Source organism: Cetorhinus maximus, chromosome 3 (assembly GCF_964194155.1).
Source record: "Cetorhinus maximus chromosome 3, sCetMax3.hap1.1, whole genome shotgun sequence".
NCBI classification, from domain to species: Eukaryota; Metazoa; Chordata; class Chondrichthyes; order Lamniformes; family Cetorhinidae; genus Cetorhinus; species Cetorhinus maximus.
In genome coordinates, this window is record NC_135881.1 from 68435533 (window position 1) to 68451890 (window position 16358).

At 40.7% G+C, this 16358-nt stretch overlaps 1 protein-coding gene across 1 annotated transcript in view; it reads left to right on the forward strand.

Moving 5' to 3' along the window:
- The first annotated feature begins 679 nt into the window (after positions 1 to 679).
- The window catches only part of LOC144678711 (shugoshin 1-like), a 42700-nt gene continuing 27021 nt past the window's right edge, over positions 680 to 16358 (forward strand). The window contains exons 1-3 of the mRNA XM_078538522.1: positions 680 to 779; positions 10997 to 11167; positions 11254 to 11444. Of these exons, the coding sequence (XP_078394648.1) occupies positions 11020 to 11167; positions 11254 to 11444 (339 nt within the window). The 5' untranslated portion in view covers positions 680 to 779; positions 10997 to 11019. The remainder of the gene's footprint in view (positions 780 to 10996; positions 11168 to 11253; positions 11445 to 16358) is intronic.

Sequence of the window (16358 nt, forward strand, 5' to 3'; positions counted from 1 at the left end):
CATCCCAAAGCACTTTACAGCCAATTAAATATTGTTGTAATGTAAGAAACATGGCAGTGAATTTGAACACAGCAAGCTCCCACAAACAGCAATGTGATAATGACCAGACAATCTGTTTTTCTGATGCTTATTGAGGGATAAATATTGACCAGGCCACCAAGGATAACTCTCCTGCTCTTCTTTGGAATGACATCATGGGATCTTTTATGTCCACCTGAGAGGGCAGACATGGCCTTGGGTTAACGTCACATCCAAACGACAGCATCCCCAACTGTACTGCACTAAAGTGTGAGCATTGATCTTTCTGTTTATGTCCTGGAATGGGATTTAAACTCACAACCTTCTGACTCAGAGGGAGGAGCTCACCAAACCTAGCAACATCTAACACTGGATAAAGCAGCACTGCAGACGCAAGATCCCTGCAATTAGTTAAGAAAGTATTTGGAATTACGAGTGCTTTAAAATCCACCTGAATGGAAGAATTAGGATGTGTCGAATGGTCTGCCTCTGTTCCTTCCCTATTTCGATTCAATTATCTTCCTTCAACTCAGCTTGACCTGAAGACTGTGTAGAATGCCCTGATCTGGCCATTTAACAATGTTTGAAACTCCTCCTAACACCGATTCCCCCCCGCCCACGGTTGATGTGCTGCATGACGTCATGGACACAGTCCGTTGGTGGTCACGTGCTCGACTCAGGGAGCCAATCGGATTCGGCGGTGGCCGAGTTTGAATCGGTTGTTTAGAATCTGCAATCGAGCAGCTTGAGTCCCGTAGCAGGTAGGCTCGGGTGAAAATGGGGCGGTTAGCAGCGCGGGGATGGTGTCCGAGGCTTTGGTCCGGGTCAGAATCGGGTGGTTTAGCGGGACAGTGTCCACGGTGCTGGCCCGTGTGAAAATAGGCTGGTTATTGGGACGGTGGCTGTCGGTGGTAGCGAGAGTCGTAGTCCGAAATGTGCTGGTTCTCTCTCCTCTCCCAGCGCAGACGGGTCCCGCCCGAGCGGCCTCCTCTTCACAAACAACAACAACAGTGGCGGCGGCGGCGGCCTGGCTGCCCTTGGATCGCGCAAAGGCCAGTCTGAACTCTGTTAAAAGGAGGGGAGCTTGTGCGCGGTAATGCGTACGTAGGATTCAGTCTCTGTCTCTAGGCAAGTCCCCCTATGTTCCTTGGGACACAGGTGGGCAACAGGCTTATCCGGTCCGGTGCCTTTCCGCGCTACTGTAACTAAGTGACTCTGAGGATGGGAAACACGAGTAAGCCAAAACTAAAAAGGAATTTGCATATAAATCAAAAGATCCTAAAGCGCTTCACAGCCAGTGAAGCACTTCCCTTGGGAAACTGAATAGGGAACTGTTTTAGTTGCAGCGGAATGACTGATATATTTAGAGGTTTTTTGGTAAAATGATTAAGGCAAAATCTATTTCCACTAGTTAGAGAGCTGATAAGAGAATCAGCAATTTAAAATTAAGAAATTAGATATTCATTTACACGTTGTGCTGAATGCTTTGCCACAGCGAATAGATGCATCAATGACCATTTATATAGAAACAGGAGTACGTCATTTAACCCCTCCAACCTTTCTGCCATTCGATAAGATCGTCGGTGATCTGTGCACTAACTTCCATATGCTATTATATCTTTGGTTAACAGAAATCTATCATATCTCATTTAAAATTAACTGTTAACTCAGCATCAACCGTGTGTAGAAGTCAAACTCCTACTTTTGAATGTAGAGGATTTCCTAACCATCCGCGGAAGGTCAGTTCTAATTTTTAGGCAATGCTCCTTAGTCCTAGATTTCCAAACCAGTAGAATGAGTTTCACTATCAATTCCCCTTAATACTTTGAAAGCTTAGATTTATCCTTTTCAGGTTTGAAGACAGACTTTAAAAAAAAAAGCACTTGCATCCCTCTCTGACACATTTTAACTCATTCAATCCTAAACTTCTCATTCTGTTCACAATGCATGAGGCTGGAGATGTTGGCATAGTAGTAATGTCACTGGATTAATCTAGTGACCCAGGTTATTGCCCTGGGGTAACAAAAACAGAAAATGCTGGAAAAACTCAGGTCTAACAGCAGCTCTGGAGAGAGAAACAGAGTTAATGTTTTGAGTCCGTATGACTCTTCAGAGCTCTGAAGAAGAGTCGTAGGAACTCGAAACGTTAACTCTGTTTCTCTCTTCATTTATGCTGTTAGACCTGCTGAGTTTTTCCAGCATTTTCTGTTTTTGTTTCAGATTTCCAGCATCTGCAGTATTTTGCTTTTCTCTTAATGCCCTGGGGTCATGGGTTCAAATCCCACCACAGCAGCTGGTGGAATTTAAATTCAATTAATAAATTTGGAACATAAAATTATAATAAAATGTAAAATACCATACCAATATAAAACTATAACATGAAGTAATGGTGACCATGAATCTATCATCAACTGTTGTAAAAACCCATCTGCTTCACAAATGTCCCTTAAGGAATGAAATCTGTTATCATTACCTGGTCTGGCCTACATGTGACGCCAGACACACACTCTTAACTGCCCTCTCAAATGACCTAAAACCTACTCAGTTCAGGGGCAATTAGGGATGGGCAACAAATGCTGGCCATGCCAGCGACACCCACATCCCATAAAAGAATAAAGAAAAAGAGGTAAACGTTGTGATTTGTGGTTGCACTGTAACCTTTCCCTTAAGGGAAAAGTGAGTAAGCATTTGAAGCAAAGGATGGTGCGGCTTTGGGAAGAATGAAGTGCCTTTAATGTAAACGATGTTCCAAGTTGCTTCATGGAATGTAAGAAAACCAGATGCTGAATTAGAAAGGGACAGATTGTGGAGTGATGAGATGCTATGTTGAGCTGATAAGATTTGAGGAAGATTTTAAAAAGAGATGGGGAGGTTAATGGTCGAAAAGTTTGAAGGAATTCCAGACGATAGGACCCAGGCATTGCAATTGTGTGTGTGATCTAAGCCAGGAGGAGATTAGAGACTGTAGAATTAGAGAATGGCTTCCTTCTGTGCTAAATGATTCAGCCCATCCTGCCTGTGCTGGCTCTTTGGAAGTCCTACTCCCTGCTTTTTTTTTCTACAGCCCAGCAAATTTTTATTTTTCAAGGAAACAGCCAATTCCTTTTTCAAAGTTGATTAATTTGGCACTGAAGTAAATGTAATGGTGTGAGGTTGCAGTGTAAGTTACTAACTAAATATAGCAGAAAAAAGTAGGGCTGGTTCATCCAGGGGTGAGTTTTTAATGGTATGTTAAGTGTGGAGACACATTACTTAAGAATACCTGGTTTAGGCTCTGTGCTTTAATGATTTTTCAATCTGGTTGCCGAGTCTAGTTGTTTCTTGCTCTGCTCACAGATGCCACAGATACCTCCTGTAATGGGTGCCACGTTGAATTAAACACCTGATGAAAGCAAGTCTCTGCTCAAAAGCCAGCAAAAACCGTTAGGCAGCTGTCAGTAGAGTGAACAGTGAGCACAGAATCTAGACTGTAAGGTAGGATGAAATTAGTGTAGTCCTGAGGCAGCTATATAAAAGTGTACTTCAGAAGTAACCTATTGGCTGTGGAGTGTTTGGGGGATGTCTGGAGCACATAAGATACTATGTAAATGCAAAGTGTTTTTTCTTAACAAAAAGCCCTGGAGTATAGGAGAAGCCATGCTTCAAGTGTGATGTTAAACAGTAGGAGCCCCATTTGATGGCTCCTAATCCTGCTAAGTTCAAATATATTTAGAAGGCCACAAGCACTGTCTAAAGGATACTGTCCTCAGCCCAACCATCTTCAGCTGCTTAATCAACGCCCTTCCTTCCATCGTAAGGTCAGAAGTGGGGATTTTCGCTGATGATTGCACAATGTTCACCATTCGCGACGACTCAAGATACTGAAGCAGTCCATGTCCAAATGCAGAAAGACCTGGACTATATCCAGGCTTGGGCTGACAAGTGGCAAGTAACATTCGTGCCACACAAGTGTCAGGCAATGACCATCTCCAACAGGAGAGAATCTAATCATCGCCTCTTAACATTCAATGGCATTAGCATCACTGAATACCCCACTATCAACATCCTGGGGTTACCACTGACCAGAAACTGAACTGAACTAGCCAAATAAATACTGTGGCTACAAGAGCAGGTCAGAGGTTAGGAATCCTACAACGAGTAACTCACCTCCTGACTCCCCCAAGCCTGTCCACCAACTACAAAGCAGAAGTCAGGAGTGTCCACTTGTCTGGATGAGTGCAGCTCCCACAACACTCAAGAAGCTTGACACTGTTCAGGACAAAACAGCCCGCTTGATTGGCACTGCATCCACAAACATTCACTCCTTCCACCACCGGTGGACACTTGCAGCAGTATGTACCATTTGCAAAATGCACTGCAGGAATTCACCAAGGCGCCTGAGACAGCACCTTCTAAACCTGTGACTGCTACCACTTAGAAGGACAAGGGCAGCAGACACATGGGAACACCACCTAGAAGCTTCCCTTCAAGTCACTCACCATCCTGACTTGGAGATATATCACTGTTCCTTCACTGTCACTGGGTCAAAACCTGGGAACTCCCTAACAGCATTGTGGGTGTACCTACACCACATGTACTGCAGCGGCTCAAAAAGGCAGCTCACCACCACCTTCTCAAGGGCATTTAGGGATGAGCGTTAAATGCTGGCCCAGCCAGCGAAGCCCACATCCCGTGAATGAATGAAAAAGGGACAGGACTTCTGCTGGTGTCCTCCTTCAGCCAACACTGCCAACACAAATTAGTTGGTTAATCAATTGTGGGATAAAATTAGCTGTTCACATAAAGTTTTGGCATGCAATGCTACATAAATATATGAGCTGTAAAGCCATTAATTGGCATTTTTAATAAAAGATGGATGTAGTTTGGAACTCAGCCCCCCAAAACACTGATGAAATCTGGTGTAATAACACTAGAATTTCATACTCATTAGGAATTGCTCAAAATATAAATTAGCATAAAATGATTCCCCAAAAACTTTAGACATGATATGAGGGAAAAACTGGATATCTCAAACCTGGGTAAATTCAAATAAGTCAGATTTTATTTGAAAGATCACTTTCAAAGAAAAACTGAAGACTCAATAAAAAGCTAAATTAAATGACAATCCACAGCTGTATAAATTTCATGCACAGTACTCCCATGAACCTAATGCCCTTTCTTATTCTAATTAAAAGCTAAGTAGGTATAATTTCACTACTTTTATCCTTGCATCTGAATTCTCCAACAATACGGTTGAGCAGTTAAGGTTCTAAAATTAAAGTTGGTCATAATATAGAGGATGTGTCAGACAAACAGTGTATGTTTACTAATTTATTTCTTCAAATGTAGCTGACCTGTACAAAAAACAATTATTGTATCAGAGTTTGATGGAATGTAAAGTACCATTGAAAGATTATTACCATTGCAACAGCTCAGTTGGCATAGAAAGCAGTAAACTTTTACATGCACAAAATAGAGCCTGCTTTACCTGTTATCAGGTCTGCATGTGTGGCACACAGTATACACACCCTGATCACGTGGATGTGATATGCATTACTCAACCCTATTTAGGTAGGAAGATAATAGATTTTTATTGATAGTGGATTAGTTTTGTCATTAAATCTATCTACACCCTCAGATTTATACTAGATATCAGTAATTAAATATTTTAGTTATCCTTAATTATACTGCAGATTTGGTGTGGATTTGGCACATTGACTTTCTCTTAACAAGCATTTAAAATATACTATGTCATTGTTTAAAAGAAAGATAAGGCAGGTGGCATTAAATGTAGATAAGTGTATTATTATGCACATGTGTAGGTCTAATGCCAAGCATGTGTATATCATATTGAATTTTGAATTAAAATTTGTTGATTGGGGAAGTGACATAGCTGTTATAGTGCATGAATTGCTGAAGAGACAGCCAGTGTCAACAGACTGCAGTAAAAGCAAAGAGTATTAGGATGCCTGGCCAGGATAGTTTGATATAAAATAAATAACACCTTGGTGTCCTTGCACAATACTTTTGTTTGGCTTTAACTAGAATATTGTGTCCATTTCTGGTTACCTTGTGTGGTGAGAGACTGAGAAAAATTCAGAGGAGGGGTATTAAATTAATACTTAGTTTAATAGCCCTCACTCTAGAGAAGTGTAGATTTCAAGGTGATTTAATTTGTTTTTAAAATAATGAAGATGCTAGATTGTGCCCATGTGGATAGATTATATGAATTATGTTAAGGATGAAAAAGATGCAAAAGTTATGCAAAGATAGAGCTAGGTTAGATGTTAGGAAGTTTTTTCTTCTCGCAAGAGGGTCATAAACCTTTGGAATAAATTGTTGGCTCATGCAGTGTGTGTGGCCATGTTGTAGAACTTTAAAAGGGAGCTGAATATGTTCCTGAAAAATGCTAATATCATTGAATACAAAAAGGTGGGGCGTTGACTGACCTTGTAATCTCCTGGAACTTGTTTATGATCATCCTTGAATGTTGAGGAGGAATTTTTGCGAGTCCCATTTTCTCTGAATTAGCCTAGGATTCTTTCTTCTGTTTTCTTTTGTTTCTCCCAGGGAATTAAATGGCAGATGATAGATATAGAGTGTTGAGGGACATCATTGAATGGGACATGCTTGATTGATTAGCTGGTCTTTCATGCTTGCAATTATCATATAAAGACTGTTGCCTACCTCTTATAACAATGATGTAGTGGGAATATCAGAAATGTGGCTGTATGCAGAGGATGGAAGTAAATAGAACATTCATTCGTATAAAGAATTTAGAAAAGATAAAGTGGACAAAACAGTTATTGTATCTATATGTCATGGACAAAAGATGTTGATCTGGGAGGTAGAAAGCTACAGTTCGAATTATTCTGGTTAGACATCTCTAGAGCAAAATAAATCAAACAAATATATTGCAAATGCTATTGTTTGCTTTAATAAACAATCAGAAGGTTGTGAGAATGTTGCTGAAAAAAGAGGTGCGCTGTCGAAGCTTTTTGTCTTGGAGTCATCAGGACAGACGCAGGAATACCAGATTTCAAAGGAAACAATTTATATTGCAGGTGGAAAGGATGCTGATTGGTTGGCAAGTGGATTCTGGTCGAGGTGTTGCCATGTGGAATGCACCAGGGGACCGTTGCCCCACCCCCCATTCTTTTGTTTAATTGAAAAAAGTGCAATGTCTACACATATTCTTTCTGTTTGCAGAGGGCAGGACCCTGCTTATGAATATATGTCACTTCTAGTAAGTGAGCCACATTGCAAGCCCGAGTTTCTGAGCACACTTGGGATTATTCAGTAAGTGTTGCCCAATCGTGGAATCCCATCTAATTTTGCAAACACGGGCTGGTTGTGTACTCTGCCTGTAGTGAACAGCCGAAGGGATCTGCTCATTGATAGGGATAGGTCCATTCATGAGTTTGATAATATCCACCAGTTGTTGGGACATATGGCTTATATACTTGGCATCACACTGGCATTGAAACTTATACACCACATTACTCATTTGTGTGAAAGGCAGAATGTCTTTTTGGCTTGACAGCAGCATCCTGTTGGTGGGGATTACCACTTGTGTTGCTACTGCATAGCTTCACCTGTTGCTCAAATTTTCTAGACACCTTACCCATCCACGATAATGTCAGCTGGACTCGGCATTTTTCTGGACTGATAGTGTCGGCCTTAGGCTCATTCATGAGTTTGCGTGATATATAGCAAGCAATTATCTGATTGGAGTAGCCATTATCCCACAGGATAACTTTTATGTGCCCTATTTTATCGTCATCACGCTCACCGTGCAAGCTTGATCCCTAAATAGGATGCATCAAGCCTATCCTGTGAGATACGGGCTACCCCTGGATCAGATCATTGCTTGCTGTATATTGTGCATGAATGGGCCTAAGGCTGCTGTTTTCAGTCCTGAAAAATGCCCCGTCTAGCTCTGATAAGGTGTCTCAAAAATTTGAGCAACAGGTGAAGATAGCTGTTTCATGCTGTTACTAGGCAGTAATAACACACATGGTAATCTCTACTAACAGGATGCTGCCTTCAAGCCAAAAAGACAACACACAGCCTACTACACAAATGAATTTGTATATGAATTTGTGTCGGAATGATGCCGGGTATATAGGCTATTCGTATCAAACAGCGTGTCCCTTTGGCTGTTTACAATAGGCGGATGCTGACTGTACTCAACCAGCCTGTGCTTGCAAAATTCAGAAAATAATATTTAATGTTAGATGTGATTCTGCAATTGGACAGCACTTACTGTACAATCCTGTATGCGCTAAGAATTACGCTAATAACTAATCTAAGGTCATCAGTCAGGCTTGCAACGTGGCTAGATGCTGCATATATTCATACATGGGGCTGTATCCTCTACGAACGGAAAATGTCTACATATTGTGCCTTTTTCAATTAAACAAAGGCATGGGGGAAAATGCATTCCCCATTGCAATGTCTAGACCAGAATGTACTTGTTAACCAATCGGCACCCTTTTCTCATGCAGTATAAATGCCCTTTGAAATTTGGTATTCTTGTCTGTCCTGATGAGTGCAGGATGAAAAGCTTCAACAGCATGTCTCTTTTCTCAGCAATGCTCAAGAATAGAAAAGTTACTTTGAATCTTCAGTCAATTTTATATAAACTGGGAGAATCCAGAGTTGCTATTGGTAGGAGTAATGTTGGATTCTCAAATTTGTGGGCTTCCCTTCATTATTCACAGAGGTGACCACTTGCCTCATGATTGAATGCAATTATTTTATTCATCATGGGATGTGGTGTCACTGGCTAGGCCAGCAATTATTGCCCATCCCTAACTGACCTTGAGAAGGTGCTGGTGAACTGCCTTCCTGAATTGCAGTTGTCTATGTGGTGTAGGTTCACCCACAGTGCTATTAGGGAGGAAGTTCCAGGATTTTGACCCAGCCACAGTGAAGGAACGGCAACATATTTCCAAGTCAGGATGGTGAATGGCTTTGTGGGGAGCTTCCAGGTGGTGGTGTTCCCATGTGCCTGCTGCCATTATCCTTCTAGATGGTAGCGGTTGTGGATTTGAAAGGTGCTGTATGAAGATCCTTGGTGAGTTCTTGCAGTGCATCTTGTAGACAGTACACATTGATGCCACTGAGCATCGGTGGTGGAGGGAGTGAATGTTTATGGATGGGGTGCCAGTCAAGCAGGCTGATTTGTCCTGAATGGTGTCAAGCTTCTTGAGTGTTGTTGGAGCTGCCCTCATCCAGGCAAGTGGAGAGTATTCCATCACACTCCTGACTTGTACCTTGAAGACAGGCAGATTGTCACCAACTAGCCCTCATATAGGTTGGAATTAGGCTTCTCTATTCACTCTACCATTGTGCAGAGTTGCATTTACAAGCGACCCAATAGACCTAGAAGTTCCTGATTATAGCCATTGGTCATCTATACCATGTACCCTCTGGAGCTGGGCCAGGATATGAGCCTTTCTTTCAATGAGCTGCTTCCTAATTCCCCGAGTGGCTGTGCCAAGCCTTATGATGTATTTCACCTTAATCTCCAGAAGACTTGTTAACAATTCCAATAGAAAACTGTTAACTCAAAGCTGTGGGGTTTCAGGATAAAACTTGTGAAAGGATAAGAAGACTCCACTTCTCTAATGAATATTTGCTTTTATTTGTAATTTACATAAATGGCCTGTACAGTAAGCAGAACGACTTCAAGTCGCCCCACTTGAAGCGTTCTGCTTTAACGTTGGTCAGTTAATGAGGCCCTTATTCCCATTTGGCATTGGGAATTTTGTTTTAAAGTCATTTTGCCATGTTGCACTGCCTGATTGGAATGGCCTCTGTTGCTCCCTGACCCTCCCTCCTGCTGCCTCTCCAGCTTGGAGCTTACCTCCTGCAAGTCAAAGCTGTCTTTCCTGCCTCTTGGCATTCATCTCCAGAGCCCTCGCTTACAGTGAGGGTTCGGAAGAAGCAAGGAGCAAGAGGTGCAGTAAGAGTCTGCACCAAGAGGGGAGGGTCAAGGAATGGCAAAGGCTGACCAGAGGGTCAGGATGTATGGAGAGGTTCAGTGAGTAGGATTGGTGGCAAGTGGGAGAAACATAGAAACATAGCAGGAGTAGGCCATTCGGCTCTTCGAGCCTGCTCCGCCATTCATTGTGATCATGGCTGATCATCCAACTCAATAGCCTGCTCTCGCTTTCTCCCCATACCCTTTGATCCCTTTCGCCCCAAGAGCTATATCTAACTCCTTCTTGAGGAGGTAAGTAGAAAGTTAACATTTCTTTTATTTTTAAGTTCTTTCATTTACCTATATAGGAATTTAACAATGTGAAGTATTTCTATGCTCCTAAATTCCTAATTTACAGGGTATAATTCTAATATGTTTTCTCTGAGAGAGGTCCTATGGAACCTAACTACAGCTTTTACAACGGTTTTAATGGGAAAATCTCATTCACTTAAAAGTTGCGCTTTTCAGGAATGCAACCACAACTTTAAATGTATTCAGAAACTCTGTGCAGAGTGGCCAAATTTATACATGTTGCCTAATGAAGGAGAATGAAATTGGAAGAGACTGCTCAGATTACAAAACAAGTTTCATTGCCCTTACCACTTACATAAGCTATATTGTATGACATTTAATGCAAACAGGTGTAAAGTGCCAGACATGGGAAGGCAAAATAGAGAAGGGGGGCACTCAGTTAATGGTATTGAAGTAGTTAAAGATTAAGCTGAAAGAGACCTAACCACCTTTAGCCCTACAAGTACCTCCCATTGAAACAGAAATCTCGGTTCCTCTGTCTGACTCCTTTTGTACTTCCCGTTCCTCTGACCCACTATCCAAAATTAGATTAGGGTAGAAGTAATTAGTGGGAAAGATCGTTAAGGATTTCTGTGTTTTTAGTGCAACAAGGAAGATGGATCTGGTCTAAGGAAAGAAATGTAAGGAGTGTGATCTTATTTCCTGTTGTCACATATCCCTATGATGCTTTATTTCATTGCTCTTTTATTATGTTATCAGCTGTTGAAGGATGAACAAGGAAAATGGCTTTTGAACGATGTCAAAAGATTTCTTTCCAGGAAAGTCTGGAAGCTATCAAGGAACGAATGAAAGAGAAACGGAATCAGAATCAAACTAAAATTAACAGGGCTAAGCAAAACTTGACTTCAAAAACAAAAACCAAAGTACTGAGTAAGTATGCAGTTTCATTTCTACTGAACGTTAATTTTCAGCTTTAAACAGCTGTTTTTCACTTTTTGTTACTTTTTATTTCACAGGTAAGAGCTCTTTTATAAAAAATATCCAAGTGAACAATCAAAACCTAGCTCTCTCCCTAGAAGCAGAAAAGAAGAAACTGAGAGTAGCGTGTGATGTCATACTGTCCTTGAAAAGAGAACGGCAAGCTATGATGTTCTACATTCTCATGCTGAAAAGAAAACTTGAAGATCGTTACCCAGAGCAATTTGAGGTATATGTGCAAGATCAAACTTACTGAATTTTATTTTGATTTTTTTTTGTAGTCATATAGCAAATGCCTTGAATTGGTACAATTTCGTGTGTAAAATATTTTTAAAACTCCTCCAAATTTCCCAGGGTTTACAAATGTTTGTAAGCTGAAAGGATTTCCAAGGGCAAAAATGAAATTAAAGCATAGCAAGAAATGGCTGACTTTTGTTTTTAGAGAAGTTTTAGAGGTTTTGCTGCAAGAGAAATTGAGCTATGACCTTCTCAGAATACCTTTTAAAGGCATAGCCACAGCCTTGTTTCTTGGATCATTTCCTGTGCAACGAGTAAATGGTCTGAAGACATGATCATTGAGATTGTTGTTGTGTTTTGGGTTTTCTTCTCCATTGTTTGAACATCAGAAATAGAAACAGGAGAAGGCCATTTTGGCCCCTTGGGCCAGCTCTGTCATTCAGTTAGATCATGGCTGATCTGATTGTGGCCTTATCTCCACTGTTCTGCCTGCCCCACTGCACACCTCCCACCCACAAACTCAGCACCCCCAATAACTCTTGACTCCCTTGTCAATCAAAAATCGATCTAACTCAGCCTTGAATGTATTCAATGACCCAGTCTCCACTTCTCCCTGTGGAAGAGAATTCCAAAGACTAACAGACCTCGGAGAAGAAATTCCTCCTCTTCTCTGTCTTAAATGGGAGATCGCTTATTTTGAAACTGTGTCCCCTAGTTCTAGATGCTCCATGAGGGAAACATCCTCTCAGTATCTACTCTGTCAAGTGCCCTCAGAATCTGATATGTTTCAATAAACACCAATGAATATAGGCCCAACCTGCTCTCAACCTTTCCTCATAAGACAAACCCTTCTTTCAAGAATCAACATAGTGAACGTTCTCTGAACTGCTTCAATGCAAGTATGCCCTTTCTCCAATAAGGTGACCAAAACTGTACACAGAACTCTAGGTGTAGTTTCACCAATGCCCTGTACAGTTGTAACAAGACTTCTCTATTTTTATACTCCATTTCCCTGGCAATAAAACCAATATTCCCTTTGCCTTCTTGATTATTTGCTGTACCTGCATGCTGACCTTTTGTGATTCATTTACAAGGCCACCCAGATCCCTCTGTACTGCAGGATTCTGCAGTCTCTGTCCGTTTAAATAATATTTAACTTTTCTATTCTTCCTGCCAAAGTGGACAAATTCACACTTCCCCATATTATACTCTATCTGCCAATTTCTTGCCCACTCACTTAACTATATCTCTTTGCAGACATGTACCCTTCTCAAACCTGTCTCCCTACCTATCTTCGTATCAGCCGCAAATTTGGCTACAATACAGTTGGTCCCGTCATCCAAGTCATTATTGTAGATCATAAATAGTTGAGGCTCCAGCACTGATCCCTGTGGCACTCCACTAGTTACAGTCTGCTATTCTGAAAATGGCCCATTTAGCCGACTGTTTTTTGTTAGCCTGTCATTTATCCATGCTGCTATATTGCCCTCAATACCAGGAGCTCTGCCCTTGTGTAGTAACCTTTTTATGTGTGGCACCTTTCACAGAGTTATACAGCACAGAAGCAGGCCCTTCGGCCCATCGTGTCCGTGCCGGTCATCAAGTACCTATCTTTTCTAATCCCATTTTCCAGCACTTGGCCTGTAGCCCTGTATGATATGGCATTTCAAGTGCTCATCTAAATACTACTTAAATGTTGTGTGGGTTCCTGCCTCTACCACCCCCTCAGACAGTGTGTTCCAGATTCCAATCACCCTCTGGGTGAAAAGATTTTTCCTCAAATCCCCTCTAAACCTCCTGCCCCTTGCCTTAAATCTATGCCCTCTGGTTATTGACACTTCTGCAAAGAGGAAAATTTCTTCCTCTCTATGCCCCTCATAATTTTGTATACCTCTATTAGGTCCTCCCTGAACCTTCTCTTTATCAAATGCTTTTTGGAAATTGAAATACCACTACACCTACTAAACATGATTTCACTTTCACAAAACCGTTAACTCTGCCTAATAGTATTATGATTTTCTAAATGTCCTGTTATTACCTCTTTAATAATGGATTCTAACATTTTCCCAATGACAGACTTGCCACATGCATTTTTTAATGTAAGGCATTGTTTTGATGTGTGAGATGGGGATTTCTGGAGGGGAAGGAATATTGTGACTGTGCTACTCCTATTTGAGGGGGAGTTTTTACAAAATTAGTAGACTAGACTGCTGCCTTGCTTGTTTCCTTATAATGCTTTGTTTTTTTAATATTTGAAAGAACTCTTAGAAATGACCGTTAAGTAGGCAACATTTACATTCATTGATTGTATGAGGCATGTAAGTTTTTCAATGTATCTGATTACTATACACCTGAGGCTCTTTGGGAAAGTTGACCCTTAGTAAATATAGCATTTATATGTAGAGCAAAATTAGTTAACATTTTTGGGCATTCATAGGTATTCTATTTTCTTTCTCCCTTCCTTCTCTTACTTCTCCAAACAAGGCATGGGGCAATTGATCTTTTCCTGGGCGCCTGCCACTTTTGAGCTGCTTACTTTGGGAATGCACACATCAGCAGCAGTTTTTTTTTCTCTTTAGCCTCTGGAGTTGGTTTCCTGCAAATGGACTATTGAGACTGCCAGCTCATTGGGAAATGTGTGAACTCATTTCGTCACTTAACTGTGTAAGAAACAGTAATGCACTGCGTTATTGTGGTTAATCTTTCACTTTTGGGCATAGTCACCCCCTGCTGTATTAGCTTTGTCTGTGATCAAATTCATCTGCTGTATGTTGCTATAATTGTGGATGTACATAAAAAGCAGCTTATTGAATGAAGTTCAAAAACTTTTGCTTTTGAAATTCCCAAGTTACATGTCATTAATGTTAATAAAACATTATCTTGACTTGGATTAGAATCTCATGAAAGCACAAGTTTTTGGTACTGAAATAAAACTTGAAATTGTCAGCCAAAGAAAACTTAGAGTTTGATTTTTCTGAATGAGATTTTTGCAGTTGTTAACAAAGAGACAATCTGTTCTTGGGAAATTATGTGAATCGCTGGTTGCTTACTTATAATTTGCAGAGAAGTTTAACTATAAAAGCTTGTTGAAGTATACTTTTTATGGTCGGGGAAGGAAGATCACGATCATGTTTTGACATCATTAGGAGCTGGAAATTTGAAAAAGCTGTTCACTCTGTTTTCAACCTGCGCTTGATTCTAGAGAATGTGACCAAGTATGATTTCAGATTATGAAAGCAGCCATAAATTAGATTATAGAAACAAAGAAACTAGGAGCAGGAGTAGGCCATTTGGCCGTTCGAGCCTGCTCCGCCATTCATTATGATCATGGCTGATCATCCAACTCAATAGCCTGCTCCCGCTTTCTTCCCATACCCTTTAATCCCTTTCGCCCCAAGAGCTATATCTAACTCCTTCTTGAAAACATACAATGTTTTGGTCTCAACTACTTTCTGTGGTAACGAATTCCACAGGCTCACCACTCTCTGGGTGAAGAAATTTCTCTTCATCTCAGTCCTAAATGGTCCGCCCCATATCCTCAGACTGTGACCCCCGATTCTGGACTCCCCTACCATTGAGAACATCCTTCCTACATCTACCCTGTCTAGTCCTGTTAGAATTTTATAGGTTTCTATGAGATACCCCCTCATTCTTCTGAACCCAGCGAGTATAATCCTAATCGACTCAATCTCTCCTCATATGCCAGTCCCGCCATCCCAGGAATCAGTTGAGTAAACCTTTGCTGCACTCCCTCTGTAGCAAGTACATCCTTCCTCAGATAAGGAGACAAAACTGCACACACTATTCCAGGTGTGGCCTCACCAAGGCCCTGTGCAATGCAGCAAGACATCCCTGTTCCTGTACTCAAATCCTCTGGCTATGAAGGCCAACATACCATTTGCCTTCTTTACTACCTGCTGCACCTGCATGCTTACCTTCAGCGACTGGTGTACAAGGACACCCAGGTCTCGTTGCACATTCCCCTCTCAGATCAGAATTATCTGACATATTGAATCTTAATTCCAGACCAAAGTGTCCATTTTAAAAGAAGTAACCTCTAAAGTAATTCAATTTTCTGGAGACTGCTAACCTCCTTTAACCCTGTGCAAGATCTGTAAGAAAATTACAGTATTTCTTTGTAAAAGTGCGATGAAAGAAATGCATTGAATGGAATATTTTAGTAAATTGTGCAGAATATTATTATTTTTTTATATCTGAATGGAAATCTACAGATCTCGCAATCTATTGTCAAAGTAGTTTGTTCATGTTTATAATTCTGAGCCTGAGTTGCAAATCTCCCATTCCTCCTTCACACATAGAATGTTCTGACAATAGTATTTGCCACGTTTGGTCATGAAATGTTGATTTTATTTGCATAACAAAAATTGAAAATCCTGAAAATATTCTGCTCAGGCGCCATCTATGTGGAGAGCAGGCAAGTTAACAGTTTGGGTGCAGGCCTTTTGTAAAAGCTGGTCTACACCCAAATATTCACTTCTCTGATATTACCTATCTGCTGAGTTTCCTGTATTTTCGTGTTTTGTTTAATTTTCAACATCCACAGCTTTTTGCATTTTGTTCAAGATTTTCATTGTGTTGGAATCTTGGAAGTGTTTTCTTTTAAACTTGAAAAACTGATTAGCATTTCGGATTCATTGACTTAAAGCTGTTATGGTCATTCTGTTGTGGTCATAAGAAACTTATTGCTAAGCAGGTATTTTGAATTTGTCAGATTCATCTGATTTGATAGTTTGGTGATTCACAATTCATAATCCATTCTGATACTTATCAAATACTTAGGATGTTCTTATGTAATTTAAGTTTAGTTTCACTTGTTCTTTGTCAACTGAAAGGTGAATTAGTCAATAGAGATTGCTTATAAAATTTGCATTTTGACAGTACTTAG